This window comes from Adiantum capillus-veneris, chromosome 17 (assembly GCF_014529385.1).
Source record: "Adiantum capillus-veneris isolate H3 chromosome 17, ASM1452938v2, whole genome shotgun sequence".
Classification (NCBI taxonomy): domain Eukaryota; kingdom Viridiplantae; phylum Streptophyta; class Polypodiopsida; order Polypodiales; family Pteridaceae; genus Adiantum; species Adiantum capillus-veneris.
The window spans coordinates 92,141,946-92,166,401 of NC_140947.1; the positions used below are offsets into that span (position 1 = coordinate 92,141,946).

A 24,456-nucleotide genomic window follows, 5' to 3' on the forward strand; every position below is an offset into this window, starting at 1 on the left:
ATCTTATGCTGGGTCGTGGGGTTTTCTGAGATATTGCCCTACCTCCCCCTTTGGCACCTATATATGGAGCCGGGGGGGTACCCACATCACATTTGTTGTATTTGCAGGTCTTGTGGTTCATGGTAGTCATGGGGGGCTGATCGCCCCCTCCTCTCACACCATAGCGTTTTGTTTTGTCTACTCACTCTCTCTCTCTCTCTCTCTCTCTCTCTCTCTCTCTCTCTCTCTCTCTCTCTCTCTCTTTGATGGAAGTGCACCCGCTATAGCATGTGATCACTTTCACAAATTCAAGGAGGATATCGCCAATGTGAAGAGCTTGGACTGGATGCGTATCGTTTCTCCATTTGCTGGCCTCACTTATTTCCAGGTGCAGGTCTTAACACAGCAGCCAGCAGGGCAGCGTCCTCTGCGTGACAGGTTGTGCGCAACAGCAGGTAGCGGGCCAGTCCCACAGCGTAAGTGCGGACAGCAAGGGATTGTTGCTCGACAGAGAGTAGTGCACGCCGCGAGCTTCTCCCACAGAGGGGGCCGCGTGCAAGATTGAGTCAGTGCCCTGAGAGGGCTTACATCAACAGCGAGCTGACCCTACTGGGGGCCACGTACATTCTCTGCCATTACAGGTGCAGTTTGGGAGCAAGCCCCGCTGGGGCTACGTCTTTTGCTTTCGACACTGGTATATGTTGTGCCCAATTCAGAGCAGAGAATTTCAGAAATTTAGAAAATTCACAAATTCAGAGCAGAAAATTTAGAAATTCACAGAAACTGCGGGGGGGGGGGGGGGGGGGGGGGGGGGGGGGGGTTGTATGCGAAATGTATGCTTGATGCGGGAGAAAATGTATGCATAAGTGTGGAAAGTTATGGAAACAGTTGTGTTTAGTGTGGCCGTCTTGTGATGGAGGTCATGAGTGCAAACCTAGCACTTCTCGAGAGCTCTAGCCCCTCCCCCTTGAGTAGTTTGCATGCAATGGCATCACCAGCAATGAAGAAATCAACTTTTATGGCTACCAGCAAGAGGTCAGCAAACGTGGAAAAGGAGATGAAGGCGTACAAGACAAAGATGGAAGAGGGGAAGATGGAGAAGGCGGTCTTTCTTCAGTACAAAATCAGTGAGGCCGAGCTTCGAACTGTGGAGAAAATGGAGCATCGGGCCGAAATTGAAGACCTCAAGAATCACATTTCAGCCCTCAGAGAGACCTAGCCAAGGCAAGAGTCAATGGTGGACTAGAAGAGGGAGAAATCCAACCCTCAGTGATAGAAGAACTTAAGGTAATCAAAGAGCAAATGCAAGCCATTAAGGAAGAGGAGAAACAACAGGAAGCAAAAACGTCTTCATGGACAGATATGATTACCAAAACCCATAAGAAAGTGGAGGAAGCGGAGAAGTGGATTTCGGGTCGCAAAGAAGGGCAAAGGCAAGGAGGTATCAATCCCCACTCCCACCATCATCAACATGACACGTGAGGAGGAACAACGAAGACGTATGAGGGCTTTGCATGTGAGGATTACCGGCCTCAACGATCAGGACAAAATTGATGAGGAAGTACAGCAGCTCATGGTACTAATGGGGATGCAAAAAGCGACAAACACAAGAGCATGGAGAGTTGGTAAGAAAAGTGCACGGGGGAAACATCGAGAGGAAGAACTCTCATATTGCGATTCCCCTCTATTGAGGAGAAGGACTTTTTGAAAAGGAGGCCGACTCTCAAAAAGACCGGTATCTTCCTTGGTGACGATCTCACCCTCTCACAGCTTGCCCACATGCAGGATGTCATGCCAGAGATTAGGGCCGCAAGAGAAAAAGGGAAGACCGCTTTTTACAGAGAAAGAAGAGTGGTCATTATAGAGAGACGCCCTACATGATGATGCGAGACCTATGGGACCACACTGAAGATGGCTACTTGGAATTGTAATGGGTCTATGAGGTTGGATGTTGGGGCCTTTGAGGACAATTTCAGAGACAGGGACATTGTATTCTTCTCGGAGACTCACCAAGCACCTGGACAGGTGATGCCACATGTGGGGGGATATAGATGGGAGACAGCCCATAGGACACTCACGAGATCTGAGCATGGGAGTAGAGGTTCAGGAGGAGTAGCAGTGCTATTTAGAGAGGAGCTACAGCCACTACTACAAATTGTACGGAGAGATGAGCATGCTAGATACATGTGGGTGAGGTTGAGAGCTGACACATGTCGATTTCTGTACATTGCCATATGTTACTTCCCTCCCAGTACGTCAGTATATGCTGCATTCAAAGGGCAGTCGCCTTTGTCTATACTGGACGATGATATATGGGAGTTTTCTAGGGATGGTGATATCATCCTCCTAGGGGCCTTCAATGCCCGAACGGGCAACTCTCAGACAGTCTTCCACGGCACTTCAGATGAGATGCTTAGAGAGCTGGATGTGGGGGAGTTGGGGCTTGACAGACGCTCACATGACAAAGAGCAGACGGAGTATGGGAGATACCTCACAAAGATGACGACTACACATGGGTTAGCCATACTTAACGGCTTACAGCAATTTCCTAGAGCAGCCGGCTTCACATGTTTTCCACACAGACATGGGACCAGTACAGTGGACTATGTTATGACACAGCCGAGCTTTATCCCTTGCATTCAGGATTTCACTCTGGGAGCAAGGCCAGTGGGCAAAGCAGTAGAGCATGCTCTCTTGACACTATCGGTTTCATTCCAGTATAGCACAGCCCAGACATCAGGAGGCAGGTCACACACTCGTTATACATTTACACCAGAGACTGATTCTGTTAATACAGAGGAGATATGGGACCGTCTATGGAAAGGCACAGCTGGCAAAGCTGGTACAGGCCTCTCAGTGGAGGAGTGTACCACTTTACTAACTGAGACACTACATGGTGCTACATCAGTTCCATACCCACACACCCAGCCGGCCAGGAGACCACATTCTGGGAGCATGCCCCAAAATAGTTGGTACGATGAGGAGAGCAGAGAGATGAGAGCCCAGCTTCAGTGGGATCTTCTTTTAGGAGTCATCACTTCCAAACAATCTCGGATTGCTTCCCGGCGCCTTGTACGACAGAAGAAGCGAGCTTACCTGGCTCGGATGGAACGAGAATTATATCAGATGTTCTTGAGTAGGGATTCAGGAGAGGCATGGCGACTCTTTCATGAGCACTCCCCTCCCCCAGTGATTACATCACCTGATGTGTGGGGCCAGTATGTGACATCGTTATATACGGTTCCCGGACAAGAACCCTTTCCAGATCCTACACAGCCATGCCCAGCTACGAGCACCTTCTTTACCACTGGGATGGTACAGAGGGCCATTGACAGGATGAGGACCGGGAGGGCATATAATCATGACGGTCTAGTAGCAGAGCACTTTATACATGCTAGGGATATGCTGATGGAGGTTCTTGCAGTGTTGTTCAATCGTGCCATGTGTGAGGGGTTACCTAAGACTTGGAGGTTGTCTACTATTGTGCCTATCTTCAAGGCAGGGGATCCTACAAAGCCTGGGAGCTACCGCATTATTATGGTTGGACACACGTTGGCACGGTTGTATGCATCCATTCTTGAGCAGCGCTTGAGTATTTGGGCAGAGGATGAGGGGGTACGGGGAAAGGGTCAGGCCCGTTTCAGGAGGGGTTTCTCCACTCTTGATCATATTTTGACACTCAGAGCCATCATTGAGGAGGGCAGGTCACATGGGAGACGGATTTATTGTAGCTTTGTGGATTTCCACAAAGCATTTGACATGGTACCGAGAGCTCGATTGATGCGCAAACTACAGGAGATGGGGGTGCCCATAGAGTTGATATGGGGGATTATGGCTTTGTATAGATCAGTGATGGGACATGTACACACTCCGGAAGGGGTATCTGATCTAGTTCACTCTACTATTGGGGTGAAACCAGGCTGCCCATTGTCTCCTACTCTATTTGGCATGTATGTTGATGAGGTGTCTGATTACATTGACAGAGAGGGTGACAGAGGTGCCCAACTGGCAGGGACGTGGATCCCATTTTTGTTATATGCTGATGATATTGTGTTGGCTTCATTAGAATTCTAGATTTATCGACCTGGCTTGTGGCGTATGACCCGTATAACCACGTAAACGATGGATATCTGACTCACCGGAGGGTATGCAACGACATTTGGATGCACTATACAGTTTTTCAGAGGATAATGGATTGTGTGTAAACCTTGGTAAAACCAAGGTTATGGTGTTTAACACCACACCAGTGGATCAGGAAATAAGCACCTACTTTCACATATGGTCAGGAGATTGTGGAATATACAGATGCGTACACTTATCTAGGGGCAATCTTCACTGGGCCGAGATTTTCTTAGAGAAGAGCAACAGAGACTGGACTGACTAGAGCTTATGCAGCTTTGGGAGGACTAGAGAGGATGTGTTCGCAGGTTCAGTTTCAAGAACCTAGGACAAAGCTATGGCTCTTTGATACTTTGGTTGCATCTACTATGCTATATGGGGTGCAGGTTTGGGGACCTTCTGTAGGCCAGGATGGTTGGAGACGTATGGAGAGGCCCTTGGTATCTTTGATCTCTCGGTTGATTAGAGCCAAGGCGTCCGTACCACATGATATCATTCGAGCGGAGTTAGCTGCCCCCCCTATGGAGATTGAGGCGCTTACCAGACCAGTCTCCTTTGTACACAGCCTATGGGATACTACCAGAGACAGATATGCTAGGCTGGCTCTAGGGTCATGAGCTATGAGGATCAGAGATGTCTTGGACTGTATCTACTTGAGTTACACAGGCACAGAGACACTTTACTGAGGAGAGCTGGAGAGAGACGGTCCTAGAGACAGATTACAGATATCTTTACACTAGATATTGGACCCCCAGAGGAGCAGACACCATTGCAGAGCTCTTCCCGCACTCATACTACCACTACTGGCATTCTCATAGACCGAGCGAGCATTGGAGCTAGGGAGATCTAGACGCCCGCGATTGAGGAGAGGAGCTACACAACATCGACGGAGACTACAGCAAAGGATTCGAGCCATACTCTCTCGACGTCCAGAGTGCAGATGAGGATGGATCTCCACCATATCTCCCCCCCTTCTTTCATTGTACTACACATTGTATTTTGTTTCAGTTCTTTTTGATTCCGGACATGGTATCAAATTCACTATGTTGTAACGGCTTGGTCTCATAGGTCATTTTGGCCTTTTGAAGACGTTAATATATCATTTCATTTCATTTCTCTCTCTCTCTCTCTCTCTCTCTCTCTCTCTCTCTCTCTCTCTCTCTCTCTCTCTCTCTCTCTCTCTCTCCCACACGTGCACTCACATGGTATCAGCCGCCAGCGTTGAGGGCCCTTCTGCAACAGGATCTCCTCCTAAGAGACTAGATCGGCCAACGATCTCTCTTCTGGAAGCTAGCGCTAGCAGTTCTGCAACATTCCATCGCAAAAAGTGCAGATTTTCAGCATGGAGTTTTTCACCAGGCAGCGTTTTTGCAGATGAGGCCAACGTTTTGGCTTTGCGTCGCAGATCTGCATCTTCTACCAAAAGCACCCCCCTCCTCTGCAACAATTCGCACCAAAAACGCACCATATCTGCCTAGCGTTTTTAGGCCAGATCTGCGTTTTTTTGGGACAGCTTGCGTTTTTGGAACCTTGCTGCGTTTTTCAGTGGTTCCTGCATTTTCTGAAAACGCTAAGCCCTTGTACCTTGCGGGAGCGGCCTACACCTGTCTGGACTCTATTCCCTCGCCTGGACCCTACAAATCTTGCCTATCTTACCCGGCTCAGCATCTGGTGTGTTGCCAGCGACAAATCCTCTCCATCTCCGTCAGATTTCAGCCCTGCTGTCTTCTCTGTTTTCAGCCCACCTAGGGTTGTGACATTGATTCCCCACCCTCCCCACACCCTCTGCACCACTCTGGACAATGGCGGGAGCATACGAGCACGCTGAAAATCGCTGGACAGCAGCATTTTCATCACCTTGCAGTTGCGTTTCTTGGGTGGACAGCAGCCTCTTGGCTTGTGTTTTTTACAGAGGATAAAGTTACCTCCTGCCCGCCATCCGGTGGTGGTCCATGCGGTCTCTCAATATTGTTGCAGTACACGGTATCTACGACATCGGCTTGATCATCTACGGGCATACCATCCTTGGGAGATCCATTCATTCCAGCCATCATTCGGCGGTTGCGCACTCCAGAGGGGGTGGTGACTTGTGGTTTGCTATGGACACACCTATGCAATCATCAGAGGAGTTCACATGAGATATGGCCATGCTCATGGCATATGGGATTCCGACATTCTCAGAGAAGACACCACCATCTTGGATGGATAGACACTTACCACTTGACCTTGACACGTCACATCACTTGCTTACACAAGAGCATCTACATGGACTTAGGGGGAGGATCTTGAATCTCTTCTTGGACAGGTTCATTGCTTGGATCTACAGACTGGAGTGGGACTTCAGTGCTTTGGACTCTCTTGTACAGTTTACCCCCGAGATGCGGGAGATCAGGCATCATTACGCGACTACATTCGGAGTCACCCGGAGTTTGGTTGGATGGTAGTGCAGTTGCTCTTCTACAATCCTGATCATTTGGATTGCTACCTTTAGAGTTGCTTACACTCACCCCCTCGGTAACCTTACAACAGACTTATCCCCCGACCTGGGCAGTAGGCCACTCCCAGCTCGTTTACATTGAGAGCCACACAGAGTTGCGGTTTGGTGGCGGTGTTGGCGCGGATTTTGTTTTGGTGGACACCGAGGATTGGATTCAGGAGATACAGACAAGCCCGCACAGAGAGATTGGTCTCGCCTTTCCTCTTCTCAGAGGATCTCTCAGCCTGGCTTCCCTTCTTCATACACGATGATTACAGTGCAGATAGCTTGGTTTGACCACACCTCTTCTCAGAGGTCCTGCACAGCACAGACTGTTGAGTCTGGCTTTCCCCTCATCTTGGATTACCCTACCTACTAACAGGACACCATCCGGTGGTGGTCCATGCGGTCTATCGTGACTGCCGTAAGCTTACGGTAGTGTAGCGCGGATAGTGTGTCGTGCTCTCTACAATGGGTGCTCCTCGGTGCAATGTGCGTGACAATCTCACTCAAAACAGACTGAAAACAAAGGAACAATAGACAACAACTGAGCTCACAGAGACACAACAGCAGACCACAACATATGACTCGACTATCTCAAAGAATTGATACAGACTCTAGCGTGGCAGCACACTCAGCTCCAGCCCAGGACTCACAAGTACGATGGGGTGTCGAGGCTCAGATGTGCAGGGATAGTGAAGACATGCTATGTGTATAGACTCGCTACTCAAAACGACGACGCTCGACCATATATTTGGAAGATGATCCGATGACCCAACAGCTACTACTCATATGTACAACCATAAAGAGCCACCAACGGCTCATAAATGTCAGCCATCTAAATCTATCCCCAAACTGAGTGGTGGTGACCTGGCCACGATGTCCACTAGACCACCGTCCGTATCCCCTGCCACGTGTCACTGCAGTCCAGTGTGAGCCAGCCTTGGCCAATTGTACTAACTGTGTGTCCTGTGAAAGTGACACTGACACTGTAGCCTGCTACAGGTTACCCGCCACAAGACCGCTCACCGTCTCGGTGAGAGAAACAACTGAAACTGCTAATCGACCACAAAGAAACCTCTACTGCCCATCATTGTCATTTAAAAAACTGCCCAGTCACCCAAGAGAGAGATTAGGCGCCGCACCACCCGAAGTATCAGTCTCTGAAGGTGGAGCCATCAAATCGATGGTGGGGCCCTGCTGTATGTGAGCTCTCCTGTCCGTAATTGGGCCACCTGGGAAGGGACCAGCCACCTCTGCTAGGCAGAGGGTAGCACTTGTCCTGTAGTGTACTGAGGACGTCGAGTAACACAGCCATGGCGGTGTGCTCCAGCAATACCGTCGTAGCAAGTAACGTTCTGCATCTGAGGCAATGGTGATGACTGAAACCCATGAGGATACTGTTGATTGTAGTACTGAACTGGAGTCTATGGGTAGAGTAGAGTCCCATAAATTGCTGAGAAGGACCCGTTGCTGCATTTTGCATTGGTGTAACTGCTCCAGTCCATCCATACCCCATACCCATCATCGTAGGTTGGGTTGTCCTATTTTCATGTAAGAGCAGTTCTCTAAATCCTTGTACCTGAGTTTGAAGGTCATTAATCACTTGAGACTTTAACTTCAAGGCCTCTTGGAGTGTAAAAATAGTAGCATCCCGATTGGCGATGGCGCTCTCAGCGACTCGCAGAGATCCCTCCATAGCTACGTAAGTAGTTGCATGACGTTGGTGTGTAGCTGCCAACCGCTCTGCTCCAAGCTCAATGGTGGCAATGGCTTGCCTGGACTGCTACAGTATATCCTCAGATAGCCAAAAAAGTGATGTAGAGTCTGACACTGTGGATGGTCCTGTAACAGTGTCAGGCGGAAGAGAGCTGGCAAGAGGTACAACTGGTGGCATTGGGGTGGCAAGTGGCACTGCTCGTGGTGGTGGATGGGAGCATGCCTCTCTGGCGGAGTAGAGACGGTGGGAGTGGTGGCAACAGGACTAGGCATAGGAGAAGAAGCAACTCCCACTGGGGCTTGGGAGCTAGTCACCGTGGTAGGAGTAAAAATAGCAGTAGTAGAGAGAGGAACACACACTGTAGAAGCCATAGCTGTGACATGGATAGTGTTATCTGCAGCACCTGAACTTACCATCGAACCAGTAGCCTAAGTATGCGAGGAACGTCGAACGGGTTGCTTCACTCGAAGCTGCAGGCTTTCCAAAACTGGCAGTGACATTAAAGATTCTATTGTGTCCTTCACTACCTTTGCCCTCTTTTTCTTAGGCTTCCCAGGTAGATCCATTGTCTGTTCAATAACTTTCCCTTTTGCCTTAGAGCTTTTACGCCGCATATCTGCATCCACATCCATGGGACTAACAGGTATGTTAATGACCAAGGCCAACATGGGAGCTGCAAAGCATTGAAAACTAGATTGCACAGATTGCACCTGAGCTCTGAATCGTTTTGCCCGCGACTGTAAAGAGGTAAATAGAATTTGATGAAAGCCACAGGGGATGGTGTGGATGAGGCAGTATAGGCCTTCGCAATGCGAGAATATAGTAGGTCACATCTACCCTTGATTACTTTAGCAGCTCTAATTAAAAAGTAATACTTGAAAATGGCCCAAAGCTTTTTATTTCTTGCATAGTCAGCATGACTAGTACTAAGTAGCTCTTTGCATGCCTCAATGGTCGCATCTTTCGAAAGTTCTGAATAGGTTCTCGTAGCCGGTTTTACTACAGGAAAGGTTGTCATCCCCAAAACGTGACCAATGCGTGTAGCAGTCAGTGGGTGCCCTCTTACTTTGGGAAAAAGCTTGAGAACCTCATGCACCATATCCATGGGAACATCATAAGGCAGATCGGCCTCTACTAATGCTGACAGACCTAGCGTATGTAGTTGATCTTTTGATAAAACTTCTCGAAGAGACGGATGAGGCTGCTGCAGATGGAAGTTCAAAGTGAATTTGGTTTGAGTTTTGGAAGAAGAAGGCCGAGGAATTTGATGGCTGAGCACCTGCGTGATTGCCTTCTTCTTTTTCTTTTTCACATCACCTTCCTGTCGGCTAGAAGACTCTGAGTCCGAGTCAGAGGCAAAGCCGGAGTCATACGCTTTATAACTCGCATCACTGTGATCGGTGGAGGACAGATCGGTGAGGCCATGGCTAGAAGTTTCCACATCTTCTTCTTTTGTAGAACTTCTAGATGTTTCAATGGGTCTCTGGCGAGACTTCCTAGCCTTCTTGCTTGTACCCGCCATAGTGGATTGTTCTTGGCCTCTGCTTGAACACGTTGCTGTGTTCCTCAAGCTCGCGTAAAACTGAAAAGGGCCTGGTTGAAAATCGTGAAAGCACTTGTTCTTCTTTGAAATTGGCCTAGTTGAAAATCGTGGAAAGCTGCAACCGGATGGGATAGCTTGTAGGAGGGGCAAGGGGATGGGGTTAGGGTAGGGGCGATAGCAGAGAGGACGAGGATAGCCGCTAGGGGGATTAGGGTAAGGACGACAAGTATTAGATAGGAGGCGAGATTGGAAAATCGGATAGGGGCGAGTAGGAGATTGGAGGTAGGGCCGAGAGAATTAGAGGGCAGGGGCTGGTGGATTGGTGACGGTTGAGAAAATTAGAAGGTAGGGGCGAGGAATTAGAGTGGAGGGCGAGGGGGAGGTGGTTAGGGGGGAGGGGGAATTTGATAGGTAGGGGGGAGGGAGATTGGTGAGAAGCTAGGGGAAGGTGGTTACGGGCGAGGGGGAATTTTATGGGTAGGGGCGAGAGGAGGTGCTTAGGGCAAGGGGGTAATGTTGGGTAGGGGCGAGGGGAGGTGGTTAGGGGCGAGGGGGATTTTACAGGGTAGGGGCGAATGGGTTTAGGGTAGGGGCGAGGGATTTGTGGTGAGGGGCGAGAGGGAGAGGTTGGGTAGGGCGAGGGGATTGGTGAGTAGGGGCGAGGGGGTAATTTAGAGGGTAGGGGCGGGGGGGTTTAGGGTAGGGGCGAGGGGGGTTTTTTAGAGGATAGGGACGAGGAGGGGTCTAGAGGGTAGGGGCGAGGGGGGGTGTTGTAGAGGGTGGGGGCGAGGGAGTATAGGGTAGGGGCAAGGGGGATTTTTTAGAGTGTAGGGGCGAGGGGGATTTTAGAGGGTAGGGGCGAGGGCAGTAGAGGGTAGGGGCGAGGGGGTGTGGTGAGGGGCGAGGGGGAGTTGGTTAGGGTAGGGGCGAGGGCAGTAGAGGGTAGGGCAAGGGGGAGGTTTTTAGTGGGTAGGGACGAGAGGGGGTTTAGAGGGTAGGGACGAGGGAGAATTAGTAAGTAGGGGCGAGGGAGAAATTAGATGGAATTGGAGGGTAGGGTGATTAGCAGCAAAGTAAGGAAGATATATATAATATAGTGCACCAGAGAGATAGGAGAGAATTGAAGTTGTAATGTGAAGGAGAGAAAGGAAAAAGGGAGATAATAGAAGTTGTAAAGTGTTGCCAGCATAAAAATTTGCATGCTTCCTATAACTAGGATCTGGCAATCCGAAAGGCTAGAGCAACCATTCCCAGCTTCTAGCAAACTTGAATGTAAGTGTAAGAGCGAGGGGAAGAGCAATGAACTAGTAAAGCAGCAGTGAAGCTACGAAAGAGGTCGCACCAGAAAGGCAAGGAACTAGACGTGTGTGTGTGAGAGCTTACCACAAGAGAGAGGGGAAGGGAGATACAGCGGAGCAGGTTTGAACGTGTTAGGAATAATACCATAATCAAAGATCTATCGATGAGAGCTGAAACTGGGACCTTCAACAAATCCATGAGGAGAGAGAGGCAGTAGAAACAAACAGAGCAATAACCTTGGATCATAGCAGGACTCCAAAAAGCCCAATTCTATCAATGAGAGGAGAGTAGAATTGATGCACTCAGTCAAACGAGGAGAATTTTAAAGATAACAACGATTACAACTGAGATGCGACTGACATGAGGAAGACTTGAAAATAGGGAAATGGGAAAGCCGGAGAGAGCTGAGGACGGGACAATCATAAGGTGGTTGGTGGGATGGATAAAATGCCCAGATTTCTAAAGAGTCGGGGAAGTGAGTGATAGCACTTAATTCTTGATCCATTTACTAGTGGCAAAGGAACGCCTGCCAGAGTGACTAACTGGACAGTCCCCCTATGGCAAAATCTCTTGTACCATGAATGGCCCTTGCCAAGCTGGGACCAGCTTCTTAGCTTTTTTCAGATACTTCGCTTGACAGAGTAGCACCAGGGAACCCTGCATTATATTCGGCGATCATACCACGCTTTGCGACGAAGTTGTTCGGCTTGGAGAGCATGTGAAGCTAACATCCTGCTTTCTTCTAACGTTGAGAGACGAGAGAGGTTTGCGGAAGCAATCCCCGCTGTGACGCGAACACTTCCCACCCTTGCTGAACCTGAGTTGAACTCATATGGTGCAATTGCTTCTAGACCGAAAGCTAGCTGGAAGGGGGTGTAGTTAGTGGTTGCCTTGAATGAGGTGCGATAAGCCCAAACTATGTCGAGGATAGCCTGAGCCCAAGACGTTGGATACAGGTGACAAGCTTTCCTGAGAAGCGTGATTAGCACTTTGTTAGTGCTCTCAGCTTGCCCATTTGCTCTAGGATAGTAAGAGGCAAGATTTGTGATGCTTGTAGTTCGTGAGGAGTGTGGAGATCAGGTCGTTGACGAAATGACTACCTCAAGCACTGGTGATTTCCAGAGGGCACCCAAACCTGCAAAAAATATTTTCATATAAAAAATTTTGCGACAGTAGCGGTTGTACAGTCAATGGTAGCCACCACTTCGTCCCACTTTGTTGCATAATCCGTTGCTACCAAGAGATACTTACGATTGCCAGGTTGAGCTGGTGGAGTAACTGGACAAACAAAGTCCAAGCCCCATCGCTCAAAGGGCAACCACGCCATAGATACCTGCAAAGGGCGATTGGATTGCTTGCTAGGCTTGGGCGCACATCGCTGACAGACATCACAAATCTTGACATGAGCAATAGCATCTTTAAATATATAGGGCCACCATAAGCCAGTTTGTAAAATTTTTTGCACCGTGATATGACCAGGGTAGTGGCCACCTGTAGGACCACTGTGTGCATCCTCGAGAATATTGTCTACTTCATGAGGGGAGACGCACCTGCGCAGCACACCATCTGGCCCAGATTTGTAGAGTTGTCCGCCAATCAAAGAGAAAGGTCAAGACTTCAATAAGAGTCTTCGTTTTTGCAAGGGAGAAGCATTCTCAGGATATAGGCCAGTAGAGAGCAAATGTAACACATCTCCATACCATTCTGGGGTCGTGTTGACCTTAAAGAGATGACTATCAGGAAAGTCATCATCAACCCTAGTATTGGGCTCACCTGTATGTATGCGAGATAGATGGTCGGCCATGACGTGCCGCTTGCCTGGACTATGAACTACTTCAAAATCGAACTCCTGGAATATCAGTAGCCACCTCCAGACTCTCCCTGCAACTTGGGGTTTATTCAGAAGATATCGTAGCGCATGATGATCCGTGATGATAGTGAAGTGAACTCCTAACAAGTAATGACGAAACTTTTGTAAAGAATACACCATAGCCAAACCTTCCCTTTCTGTGGTGCTGTAGTTGCGCTCTGCTTTGGTGAGCAGGCAACTTGCATAGTGAACAAGGCAATCCAGGTTGTACTCCTTACTAGGCTGAGTGAGCACAGCACCCACAGCCAGTTGACTGGCATCAGTATACACATGAAAAGGGAGAGACCAATCTGGAGCAACTAAAATAGGTGCTTCAGTGAGGCGTTTTTTGAGGTATGCAAATGGTTCAGCCTCAGGTTTTGACCATTGAGAGGGTACAGTAGCACTAGTCAGCCGAGTCAATGGTTGAGCCACCTATGCATACATTCGTATAAACCTGCGATGATAGCCTGTGTGGCCTACAAAGCTCTGAACACCTTTCGGATTGATGGGAGGTGGTAACTTCAGGATTGCCACGATCTTCTTTGGGTCAGGTGCTAAACCTTTGGCAGAAACCACATGGCCTAAAAGTGTGCCCTCAGTGACCAAAAAGTGACATTTGTTAGGATTGAGCTTTAGTCGTCAAAAAATCGTCCATGAAGATGCGAAGATGATCCGTAAGTAAAGGACAGAATATAAGATATACTGCTCAATTGAAGGAAGGTGGAGCGTTTTTCAATCCAAACGACATCCTGGTGTAGATAAAAATACCCCAAGGAGTCACAAAGGCCGTTTTAAGTTGATTACCTGGATGGATGCCCAACTGATTGTATCCACTAAACCCATCCATAAAACTGTACAATACATGCCCTGCTACATCTTCGAGCACAAGCTCAGTGAAAGGTGTGGGAAAACCATATGGGATAGTTACCTTGTTCAGAGCGCGGTAATCTACGCACACACGGATTTTATTTGACTGCTTAGGGCTATCACCATGGGTGATAACCACTCAGATTGCTTCACAGGTACAATGATCCCGTGCCTCTTGCATTTTTTCGAGCTCTGACTTAACAGACTCTGCATACTTTGGGTTGAGCTTGTAAGCTCGGCCTCTGACAAGCTTAGCCCCTTCAACCAGAGGGATAGTGTGGACACCCAATTTTGGTGGGATCCCTTCCAAATCCTTGTAGAACCAAGCAAAAACATCTTTAAAAGAGTGTATAAAAGAAACTACCTGATCAAGTAATGCGGGATGCTCCCATAACCAAGCTGCTAAGAGGACGTGCTGAGGGTTGTCACGGTCGCCCAGGTTGATTGTTTTGACCGGGTCAGGAGGTGTAACTGTGGAAGGTACTTGAGAAGTTGAGAAGTGAGCTGCCTCTTGGAGCTTCGAGACATCATGGGCTGGTGTTTGATCGATTGGAAACTCTGCATACTCTTCTTGTAACCATCCTGGTGGAAGCTCATCAAAGGGTAAATCTTCAGACACAGACATAGCAGAGTGCTTTTGAGGGGGCGGGACGTCCGACCTGGGAGATGTTAGAGGAAGGGGGGAATCATTGGCGAGTTCATGCAGAGGAGATTTCTTCCCCCTTCAGTGATGTGTTATAGGTTCACCAAGGCCGACGGCTTCCATCTAAGGAACACTTGAATCATGGGAATCAGGGACTAACACACTTACTTCTTCGACTGGCACACTTTCTACTGTAGGGCTTGGGACACTGGTGTCCGCCTGAGGAGCTGGGAGAGAGAGTGTCACCGGCATGGGTGGGGTTTGAATAGAGACCACATAGCATGGCATCGAGTTGGTAGCTTCCAACCACTTCAACAAGTCTTCGTCGGACCCGTCAGATTGGATGAGCTGCTCAGGGTCGAGGTTGGACTCTACTGACAATGAGTTGTGATGAACCACTGGATCCATACCTCCTTCGAGCTGAATTGGTTGCATGGGGGAGCCAGGAGTATGTATCCACATGGCGTCGTTTCCCCGATCATGAAGTGCCTTAGTATGCCGCAACCATGGTCTACCAATAAGCAAAGGAAATCCTCCCTCCACCTGAGGAAGACTGACCACCACAAAATCCAAGTTAAATGTGAAGTCTTGTACCTTCAGAGGCACCCTCTCTACTATGCCCACAGGGTAGACTATCCTCTAGTCCACCAATGTAACAGTGAATGGAGCAGGGCGTGTAGGCTGCAGACCTAAGGCCAACATAGTAAATCCGGGCATCAAATTGATCCCAGATCCACCATCCACTATGACGCCTGAGAAATGATGCCCAAGAATACACAGTGAGACGAGGACTTTTGTAGTCAGTGAGGGGAGCAGCTGGATAAGAAATCATATAGGACTCCAAGGGCTGCACAGGTAGGTGCCTGCCACTAGGCCCTGCACCAGGATACAGAGACTGGATGATGGAAAGGGTGTCACTTCGAAAATTTGCATCAAGTCGAAGCATGTCATACAGTGACACTTGCTGAAAGGTGTTTTTCAAGATAGACTCTGCTGTAGGCTTCTCTCTTTTGATCAGATCTTGCTCCGTTACCTTAAGCTTCTGCAAGTCCTCTCTGCTTCCATGAAAGCACCATCAATATCTGATAGAAGAGAGGTAGGTTGGCACTTGGTACTACCTGTTGGTTTGTCAGCTACTAAGGGAGTTTGACTCACTTGTGGGACTGGGGACAAAAAAATTGGACCGCCAGGGAGGCTGAGACCAAGAGCAGCTCTCTTTGCCCCATGTAAGCACACCAGCCGACTCTTCCACCTCATCCAACCCATCTCGAGAGGCAACTACAAGAGTGGAAGGCGCCCCGGGGCCTGTGGAATGGTGCTTATTGTGATGAGGTTAACCTTTGGGAATGTAAACTCCTGTTGGTTCTGGCTTGTGCTTGCAGATGTGGATGCACGTTGTTTTGGGCAGTCCTTACTATAGTGATCCTTAGCTTCAAGACAGTGTCGACCCTTCTGGCAACGGACATTTGCTATGATAATGTCCATACTCCCCGCACCTGTGGTACAAAATTGGCCTATTTGAGGGGCAAGATGGTCTCAATCCTTGCTGCATGGGACCGGATACTGACGTGTAGAAGCTTTGGGGAACTGAAGGAGTACTAGCATGATAAAAGCTGGGGGATGCAAAGTTGTTGTGCATACCTTGCATAGGAGGTGTTGTCAGCAGAGGTGGCATCGGGTTTTGATGGCCATAGGGTGAAACCATGTTGGATGCAGGTGCTAGCCCTGGTTGGAGAGAAGGACCTAGACTTTGTTGTATTTGTCGTAATCTCTTGATATAGTAGCAATCCTTGTCTTCATGCCCAGACTTTTCACAAAAGTGGCAATAAGCCCGAAGGGGACAAGTCCTGTGGAGGATGTCCTGGAGTGCAACACGAGTTGCACCATACCATAGCTTTCGTCTCCTGCTGAGACCGAAGCTCTTCTAGCTCTCTCTTGATTTGATCCAAAGCCTCAAGATGAGGTGGTTTCTCCTGTCTAAGAGAGATTGATTTCTCTTCTTGAAGAGCACCTTGTAGTTTTAGGGCTTCAAGTTCTCTACGCAAAGAAGTCAATGGATCAGCAGGAGTTTCCGAAAACACAGAGGGAGTCTCTATGTGAAGGGAGGTGGTGAACAGCTTCCTAGCCCCCTCTATCCTAGTAGCAGTTGCGACGAACTCCTCCAGAGTGGCCTCGGGTCGGAGACTCTCTTGGAGTTTTTGCTAAGAAGTTTTGGAAAGAGCCTTCTCCACCCACTTCTTAACCATAAATTCACCGGGTTGCTGGGGAAGCTTAGCAACCAGAGACTTGGTTTTAGTCATAAGTTCTGCAAAAGGCTCCTCTGGCTGGAGCACCATATTGGCCAACTCATCCAAAACCTTTTCCTAGTAGTCACCTGGCCTAAATGCTGCACAGAACTGTTGTCTTAAGGCTGCCCAAGTTGCAAAATGGTTCTCTGCAAACTGACTGTACCATTTGTATGCTAAGCCATCCAAGGTAGATGGAAAGAGTACCAAATAAGTATCTTCTCTATTAAGACCACGAACCCTACAGAGAGATACAAACCTCCTTGCATGGTCGTCAGCATCTTCTAAAGAGAGTCCTTTGAAGGTAGGAAACTTGATGTTTACCTTGGCCAAGACACTAGCCAATGCCTCCATGGCCTCTTGCTCATGAGTCGCTTTGACGCTCGAATGACCGCCTTGTATGTGTCATGCAGCGACCACCAATCCAACCAAGCTTTGGGCAAGAAGACCTTTTACTAGCTGAAGACACGTCTAGACTTTACTAGACCCAGGCTGGACCAGGGACGAGGAGGGACGAGACCTGGACGAGAGCTAATTGGACCAGGGCTAGAGAGGACCAAACCAGTTGGACCAGGCGAGAGAGGACCAGACCAGAAGGCTACACAGTGCAAGGCAAAGTAGGCAAAGCTAGATAAAAACCAACTAGCTTCAAGATGTACCTCGACACAGAGTGAGACTTCAGTTGAGGTCCCACTGTGATCGCCAAAATGAGAGCACCTGTAGCGCCGATAGTGTGTCGTGCTCTCTACAGTGGGTGCTCCTCAGTGCAATGTGTGTGACAATCTCACTCAAAACAGACTGAAAACAAAGGAACAATAGACAACAACTGAGCTCACAGAGACACAACAGCAGACCACAACATATGACTCGACTATCTCAAAGAACCGATACAGACTCTAGCGTGGCAGCACACTCAGCTCCAGCCCAGGACTCACAAGTACAATGGGGTGTCGAGGCTCAAATGTGCAGGGATGGTGAAGACATGCTATGTGTATAGACTCGCTACTCAAAACGACGACGTTGGACCATATATCTGGAAGATGATCCGATGACCCAACAGCTACTACTCATATGTACAACCATAAAGAGCCACCAACAGCTCATAAATGTCAGCCATCTAAATCTATCCCCAAACTGAGTAATGGTGACATGGCCACGATGTCCACTAGACCACCGTCCATATCTCCTGCCACGTGTCACTGCCCAGCCAAGAGAGTCCGTCCAGTGTGAACCAGCCTCGGCCAACTATACTAACTGTGTGTCCTGTGAAAATGACACTGACACTGTAACCTGGTACAGGTAGCTTCTACATTGCAAATTGTTTAGTCTGGCTTTCCTTGTTTCAGAGGACGTTTACGGCGCAGATTGCTACATCTAGCCTTCCTGGAGTTTTACACAGCTTAGCCACCTAGCCACACAGGGTTACAGGTTCATGCATTGACACGCTTCCGGTCATTCTCATGACGGTTCCTGGGCTTCCCCATTTTCTCCAAACAGTTTGACTACAGACACCACAAATCCTATTGGGCAGGACACTTGCAGGTCTATTGGCACTTCTTTTACGACAAGGAGTATTTTTCACACAATAGTTCGGGACCTTCACACAATATATTCACCCTGTATCGACGTAGTACAGCAGTTTGCTACACTGCTCATGACGGCACTCTATCATGGAGATTTCTTGGCGGTCGTGACACCCTAGGCTGCTGCTAGACTCGCGGAGTTCGCTGGAGTATTGTCCTTTAGTGGACGTTGCAGCAGACATCTTCATCATTTGCCTCACATCTTTGGCTTCATGCGGTTTGTTCAGCATCCGGTGCTGAGAGGGGGTGTTAGACTTACGCCACTCTGCTGCTTCACAGGTTTAGGGCATGCATGTATAGCTAGTGTGCCTCTGGGCTGGCCACCCTTTGCATATGCATCTGTTGTATTTGCAGGTCTTGTGGTTGATGGTAGTCATGGGGGGCTGATTGCCCCTTCCTCTCACACCATAGCATTTTGTGTGTCTACTGTCTCTTTCTCTCTCTCTCCTCTCTCACACTTCCGCACACACGCACTCTCACAAGTCTGAGAACGGAGGACCCCTTCCGGTATTGTACTTTGCTCAAGTTTTAATATAATAAAGAAATACTGAAATAGGTGCCAGCTTTTGGGGCCAATACCTCTGGGCACGGAACTACGCCAAGCCGTATCCACTCAATTTTTAAAGTGTGATAAATTTGTGAAGTATTCTCAGTGATTCTCTTGTGTGTCGTGTCAAATTCCCAACTTGGGGTGCCCAAGTCTATGGCACCCTTGCTTTGTTGCCAGAGCAAGTACTTTCTTTATTTCTTGCACAAATGTTGATACAATGATGCTAAATGTTAATGATGCTGAGATGCTAATGGGTACTGCTCTAGATGTTGAGGGGTTGGGTATTGCTGTAGATTTTGAGGGGTGCTGATGGATACTGCGGGTATTGAGGTACTAAGTTGCTGCGGGTATTGAAGGTACTGATGGGTACTAAGGGGTACTGTGAGTACTAGGGTACTACGGACACTGAGGGGTACTGCGGGTATAGGGGTACTGCGGGTACTGAAGGTATTGGGGTGCTGCGGGTACTGGGGATCCCTATGCTGAGCTAGGCAAGAGCAAAGCCAAAACACAAGGGGTGCTAGTCGTCGACGAAGACAATGACGAGGCTATGGCTGAATGCTAAAACGCTAACGATGCCGATGGCTAGGATATGCAACCATGACGAGGCTAGGGGCTGAATGTTGATGACGATCATCGGCTGAACGCTGGCTGTTCTGGGCTGAAAACGCTGATGAGAGGGGGCTGAAAACGCTGAGGTACTGGCCCTGCGAGCACTGAGGCTGCAAGCCCTTCTTCTTCTACTGCCTCTTCTGCTTCTACTGGTGCTGATCATGCTGCTTATAAAGGTATTAAAATCTAGGTCGAGTAGGCTGAAAGAGACACCACGATCTCATAAAAATGCTAAAAGCCACTTATTAATAATGTCATGCTAGAGGTGGTTCACACGCGGCAAAGTACATATATGCTAATTGATTGTACTGTGTAAGAGAGGGTATGCAACTATGACCGGCCTGGACATGCACGTCCTGCTACAGGCTCACAAAGTGTTACCACGTGGCGCAATTGCAGTGCGCACGTGACAGCAAATGCTCTTGAGCCGGTTTACAAGTGAAGTGACATCCTCCGCTGGCTCCATAACCAAGCCATAAAGTTGCATCTTCAGGGATATTTTGGAGTACTTTGCAAACGCCTCTAGAATGCCTCTATAAGGTGGTCAAAGCTTCGTAAGAAGTTTTGCAACTATCTAAATAGTGCACAAAGTGATGTGAGAAGTATGCCCGAAACTTGCTTGACTTTGGCATGGAATTGAGTAGCACTTTGCTCCCCGAGTGGTTTGACCATTGCACAGTGTACCCTCTTGATAGGGGAGATGTAGCCCACTGGGCAGTTTACAAACTAATGTGTGGGATCAAAGAAAACATGCACACAATCTTGAAATCTTGAGAACCCCAAAGTAAGAAGCACTCAATATTATGAAGTCACATGATCTCATTCCAATAGTAGCAATAAAGATTACGAACTAAAATAACATTTTTATTTATCAACATACACCAATTACAACGAATCCCTACATGTCCATAACATCCCATCCGAACTCCTCCTTCAGCACAACCTCTATCACCTCAAATGCACATGGCAAAGCCTGCAACCAAAGTGAGCAGAAATAACCAAAACCCATATGAGATCTATCCACCAACATGCAACACAATTACTGATCAATCAAGCCGTCTATCAAGCTGACTCAAACCTGATCCTGCAGTGCTGAAAGAATAGAAGTATATTCTTTTGGCAGATGTTGTAGAGATGCCACAAACTGCCCTGCTTTGATATAAAAACCTTTGTTGGCCTCACAGAGCTTTAATATACGCTTTGCTGCTCGACTATGTACCTATATTAAATATACTAATCAGGAAGCTCCTTCAAAACTTATTTTAAAATTACATCACACAAAGTCAATTTACGCACTTCAACCCAAAAAAATGTAAACCGAAGCAAAACAAACAATTTTTTCTTTCAAACAGCAATACAGCAACAGCTCACAACTACACTAGTCTATCTTTGAAAAGGCATCTCGTTCTATTAAATCACGTGTCAAAACATCTCGGTCCCTCACAATACGCACTCATATCAAGAATTCAAATAAACTGACTGTACATACAAAAATCAACGGGAGACAAAATTGGGAAATGGGAGCCATTGCAATGGCACTTACTCCCTTCCACGCTGACATTCCATCCCAATGATGGAGCAAACTAGGGTCTTCACATATATGAACAACTCTAGGTATTTCATGAGACTAAAAGAGCCAGATGTTTACATTCAAACCTTAATCTTAACTGTTTGGTTCCGCAGGAGCCTCATGACGATACAGCCCTTTCCCTCAACGAGGGGTTCTGTTTCTACTTCTCGGCAGAAGACTCGTACTGAGCACTTACAGACTCTTTGATTCACTTGCTCTGTGCTAAATAGGACTGATCCTCAGGGCTGTTAAATGCATGAGCCTGAAAAGCCTGTCTTTCAAAAGGAAAGCACCACCGCAAAATACGAGTTTTACCAAACACCGAGTGAAATTATTCAAGCAAGATGGGTCTTACATTAGATCTAAGTTGAAGGATGCACATGCACAGCCTCTGGCTAAGCATAAAGTGGGTATGGCTATCATGCCAAAACCAAACTTGAGGCAAATAGCTTTGGACCTCACGTCTCCACGGACAAGCACAGGTGAGTGCCACGACAGGGTAGGGACAAGGCATTGAATGCAATCATGCTGAGGTGCAGGAAATCTCCTTTTTGTCTGCAGAATTTTTTTGTTGGGCTTACAGGTAGTTGCCTTCCCCTTCTCTTCCATGATTTCAAGATATATGCCAACTTCCAAAAGGGACAAGTAAACACCATCATAAAGTTTGAACCCTGACATTTCTTGTACACCCTACCACTTGGTTGAAGCCCCCTTGTTGAAAGGTTGGACACTTTGCCGTGAAAACCTAGTGTGCAATTCATGTGGCTGCCCACCCATCGAATCCATAGAGGTTAGGTGTGCTAGCCTCCAAGGGTCACAATCTCTTCATGGCCCACTCCCTCTCTCTGTGGTCTTGGCAGACTGAGCCGTATACTTTCAAGTGAATTGCAGTTTGAGTCAAGTGCTGACTATGGAAGCTCCATCGCAATTAAAGTTTTTTATTAAGCAGAAACATTCAGAGAGCAACTCAGCTGACACATTTGACTACTGAAAGGAGCCATGAACCAAGATTTGACCCAGTTAAATAACCATCTTCAATCTTCAATAAAATAAACCAGTAACAAGGAAACCCCCTCCATATTAATTGATTTTGTGCTTTACATCCCCATAAAATATATGTTTGCAAAGCTTTCAATTTATGCAAACCTTGTTGCACATCTTAAGAAAAAGAACTCTCTCACACATTCACGTCTAGAATTACGATTCTCTGAGAGTTAAAATGTACACTTGCAAATACCATTTCATCCTGACATTATTTTTAAAAAAGTTACCAATAATGTTTGGCGCCTACTGAGAAGTTTCCAAGGTTTACCATGGACCGTATTTCAAGATATTCATCAGATTTGTAATCAAGTCCACGCAAGGAGTATTTGTAATCGATGCTGTTAGCTGCAAACTGACAGACACCAACACACTATCATAAATCAGGAAAATTTCTGAACATCAAATACTCTCACATAAAATTTCATTAGATTAAAAAATGATGATATAATTGCTTCACCAATCTTCTTCAAAATCTTGGTGTTACACACCGGTTTGCAACAATTTACTCTCCTATGTGGGCAACATTTTTTCGTAGAAGCTTTATTCCTTTGGGCACAAGAGGGTTTGTCATATCTTTTCAAAAGTTGTCAATTGCAGAGAAAGTAAGATTTGTAGATATCTTGCATGTTGAATCTGTCTTCTCAGCTCTTTGGTTTACGACGAGATTGCCGTAAGTTAGTTCGGGTAACTCTATCCCCAGCATATGCAAAATAACACACGATCTCTCTTAATATGTGGTGGTAACTGCGAGGGTTCGTCCTCTGCTAGTAAATATAGAAATTCTCTCCACAAATAGAAGTCCAGCAATGCAGCTAACTTTAAAGGTTATCTCTAGTCCCATCCCAACACATGGGTCTTCCTAGTGCCCTCAAATATCCAATTGTCATAACCCACATTTGTTAGAGGTCAAGTCAAGCATTAATGGTTACAAAAGCTCTCATTTTTATCTGAAACTAAGAAAAACCATAGGTAACATGGGATGTATCCCGAACAGCTGGGACAGGGAATAGGGGACAGGGCTTAGAGAGGAATCCAGTCTCCACAACAGGTTTCTAAACAAAGGGACAATGGTCGGACAAGGGGAGCAGGAGGACAATGGGGACGAGAAGCCCAAAAATGGGTGTTCCATGTTACTATGAGAAACACTCTCACCTAGCCGACTCTTTTGCCCCATCCAAATGTCAAGAATTTTTGCATGAAAAGATAGTGGAGCTATCCAAGCTTTTTGTTGCCAACAAGGTCTCAGGTCTTAGAAAAGGTTGCCTTCTGATATATACATAGGCCCTCCTAGAAATAATGCATAGGCCCTCCTACTGCTCCCACAAATCTAGTGGTTATAATCCAGATTCCAGATTTTGTCAAAGTCGACAATGCAGAAGCGTAGAGTTAGGAAGAGAATGCATGAGAGAGAGAGAGAGAGAGAGAGAGAGAGAGAGAGAATTTTTAACGTCTATTAGAGGCTGAAATCGGTCTATGAGACAAATCAAAGTACATGAGGTGGGTGTCCTCTATGTATCCGTAAAGGATAAAAGGTACAAAAGTAAAATGTAGTGTCCTATGTAATGGCTGTGGGAGGAGGGGGGTTACACAAGGGTGGAGCTCTAAATCTAGGGGAAAGATGCAGTCCTAAATGTTGGGGTAAATACAAGCATGAAAAATGCTATCATATCTCTAGCTCCATCCAATCCCATAATCAGGGTGTAAAACAAAATGCATGGGTGGGTAGAGTGTGAACAGTCTGCATAAGATGGCGGCTGGATCTGCAAAAGCCCGGATGTGTCTCTCCACCAGAGATCTGTAGCAGTGCTCCTGGATCTATCATCTCCTGAATCAATCTGATGTAGTTGAGGTACCCTATGTCCATAAGTAAGTGGGCGTCTGCGAGCTCAAACCTCCTCGGCCTGCTGTAGAGTCACCCTTCTCTGAGTGGTTGGGGGTGGTATTGTTGTGGCCCTCTGGAAACAATCTGTGAGTTGCGCCTAGCGCTCGTCTCTCACAACTGATGATCTACGGAGGAGGGAGTCCCGATGCTACTATGCCTCCAAAAGGAAGTGTAGTTGTCGCAGGTCTCTAGACTCAAAGATCTGATGTAGAGTGGGTTGTCCTGTGAACAAGGTCGGGTATCCACCTCTAATCTCCTCATATGCTCTACATCTACATACATAGTGCTCCTCGCTCTCAATTCTGTTGTGCAAAGGCGACATATCCTCTTTGCTCTGGGAACATGTGCAGCCCTCCTTTCCTGAATCTCTAGTTGGTGTGAGGATACTCTGAGCTTTCAAACGGCAGTCCGTGCTCTATGTGGCATGTAGAC

General features: G+C 47.5%; 3 protein-coding genes across 9 annotated transcripts in view; 2 read left to right on the forward strand and 1 right to left on the reverse strand.

Annotated features, from left to right (window-relative positions):
• Window positions 1-24,456, reverse strand: part of LOC147437703 (Protein kinase superfamily protein) — a 125,968-nt gene that overhangs the window by 96,943 nt on the left and 4,569 nt on the right. For all 7 annotated transcript variants that reach the window (XM_086487203.1, XM_086487200.1, XM_086487199.1 and 4 more), the window contains 3 exons: window positions 22,411-22,494; window positions 20,607-20,747; window positions 20,431-20,501 (listed from right to left, as the gene is read on the reverse strand). In XM_086487203.1, coding sequence (XP_086343329.1) covers window positions 20,431-20,501; window positions 20,607-20,747; window positions 22,411-22,494 — 296 coding nt within the window. The remainder of the gene's footprint in view (window positions 1-20,430; window positions 20,502-20,606; window positions 20,748-22,410; window positions 22,495-24,456) is intronic.
• Window positions 1,851-2,463, forward strand: LOC147437705 (uncharacterized; the record flags this gene model as incomplete). The annotated part of the gene is made up of 1 exon (XM_086485912.1): window positions 1,851-2,463. A coding segment is annotated over exon 1 (573 nt), but the record flags the coding sequence as incomplete, so codon positions are not given.
• The window catches only part of LOC147437706 (uncharacterized), a 154,128-nt gene continuing 132,135 nt past the window's right edge, over window positions 2,464-24,456 (forward strand). The window contains exon 1 of the mRNA XM_086487195.1: window positions 2,464-3,858. Within this exon, the coding sequence (XP_086343321.1) occupies window positions 2,479-3,858 (1,380 nt within the window). The 5' untranslated portion in view covers window positions 2,464-2,478. The remainder of the gene's footprint in view (window positions 3,859-24,456) is intronic.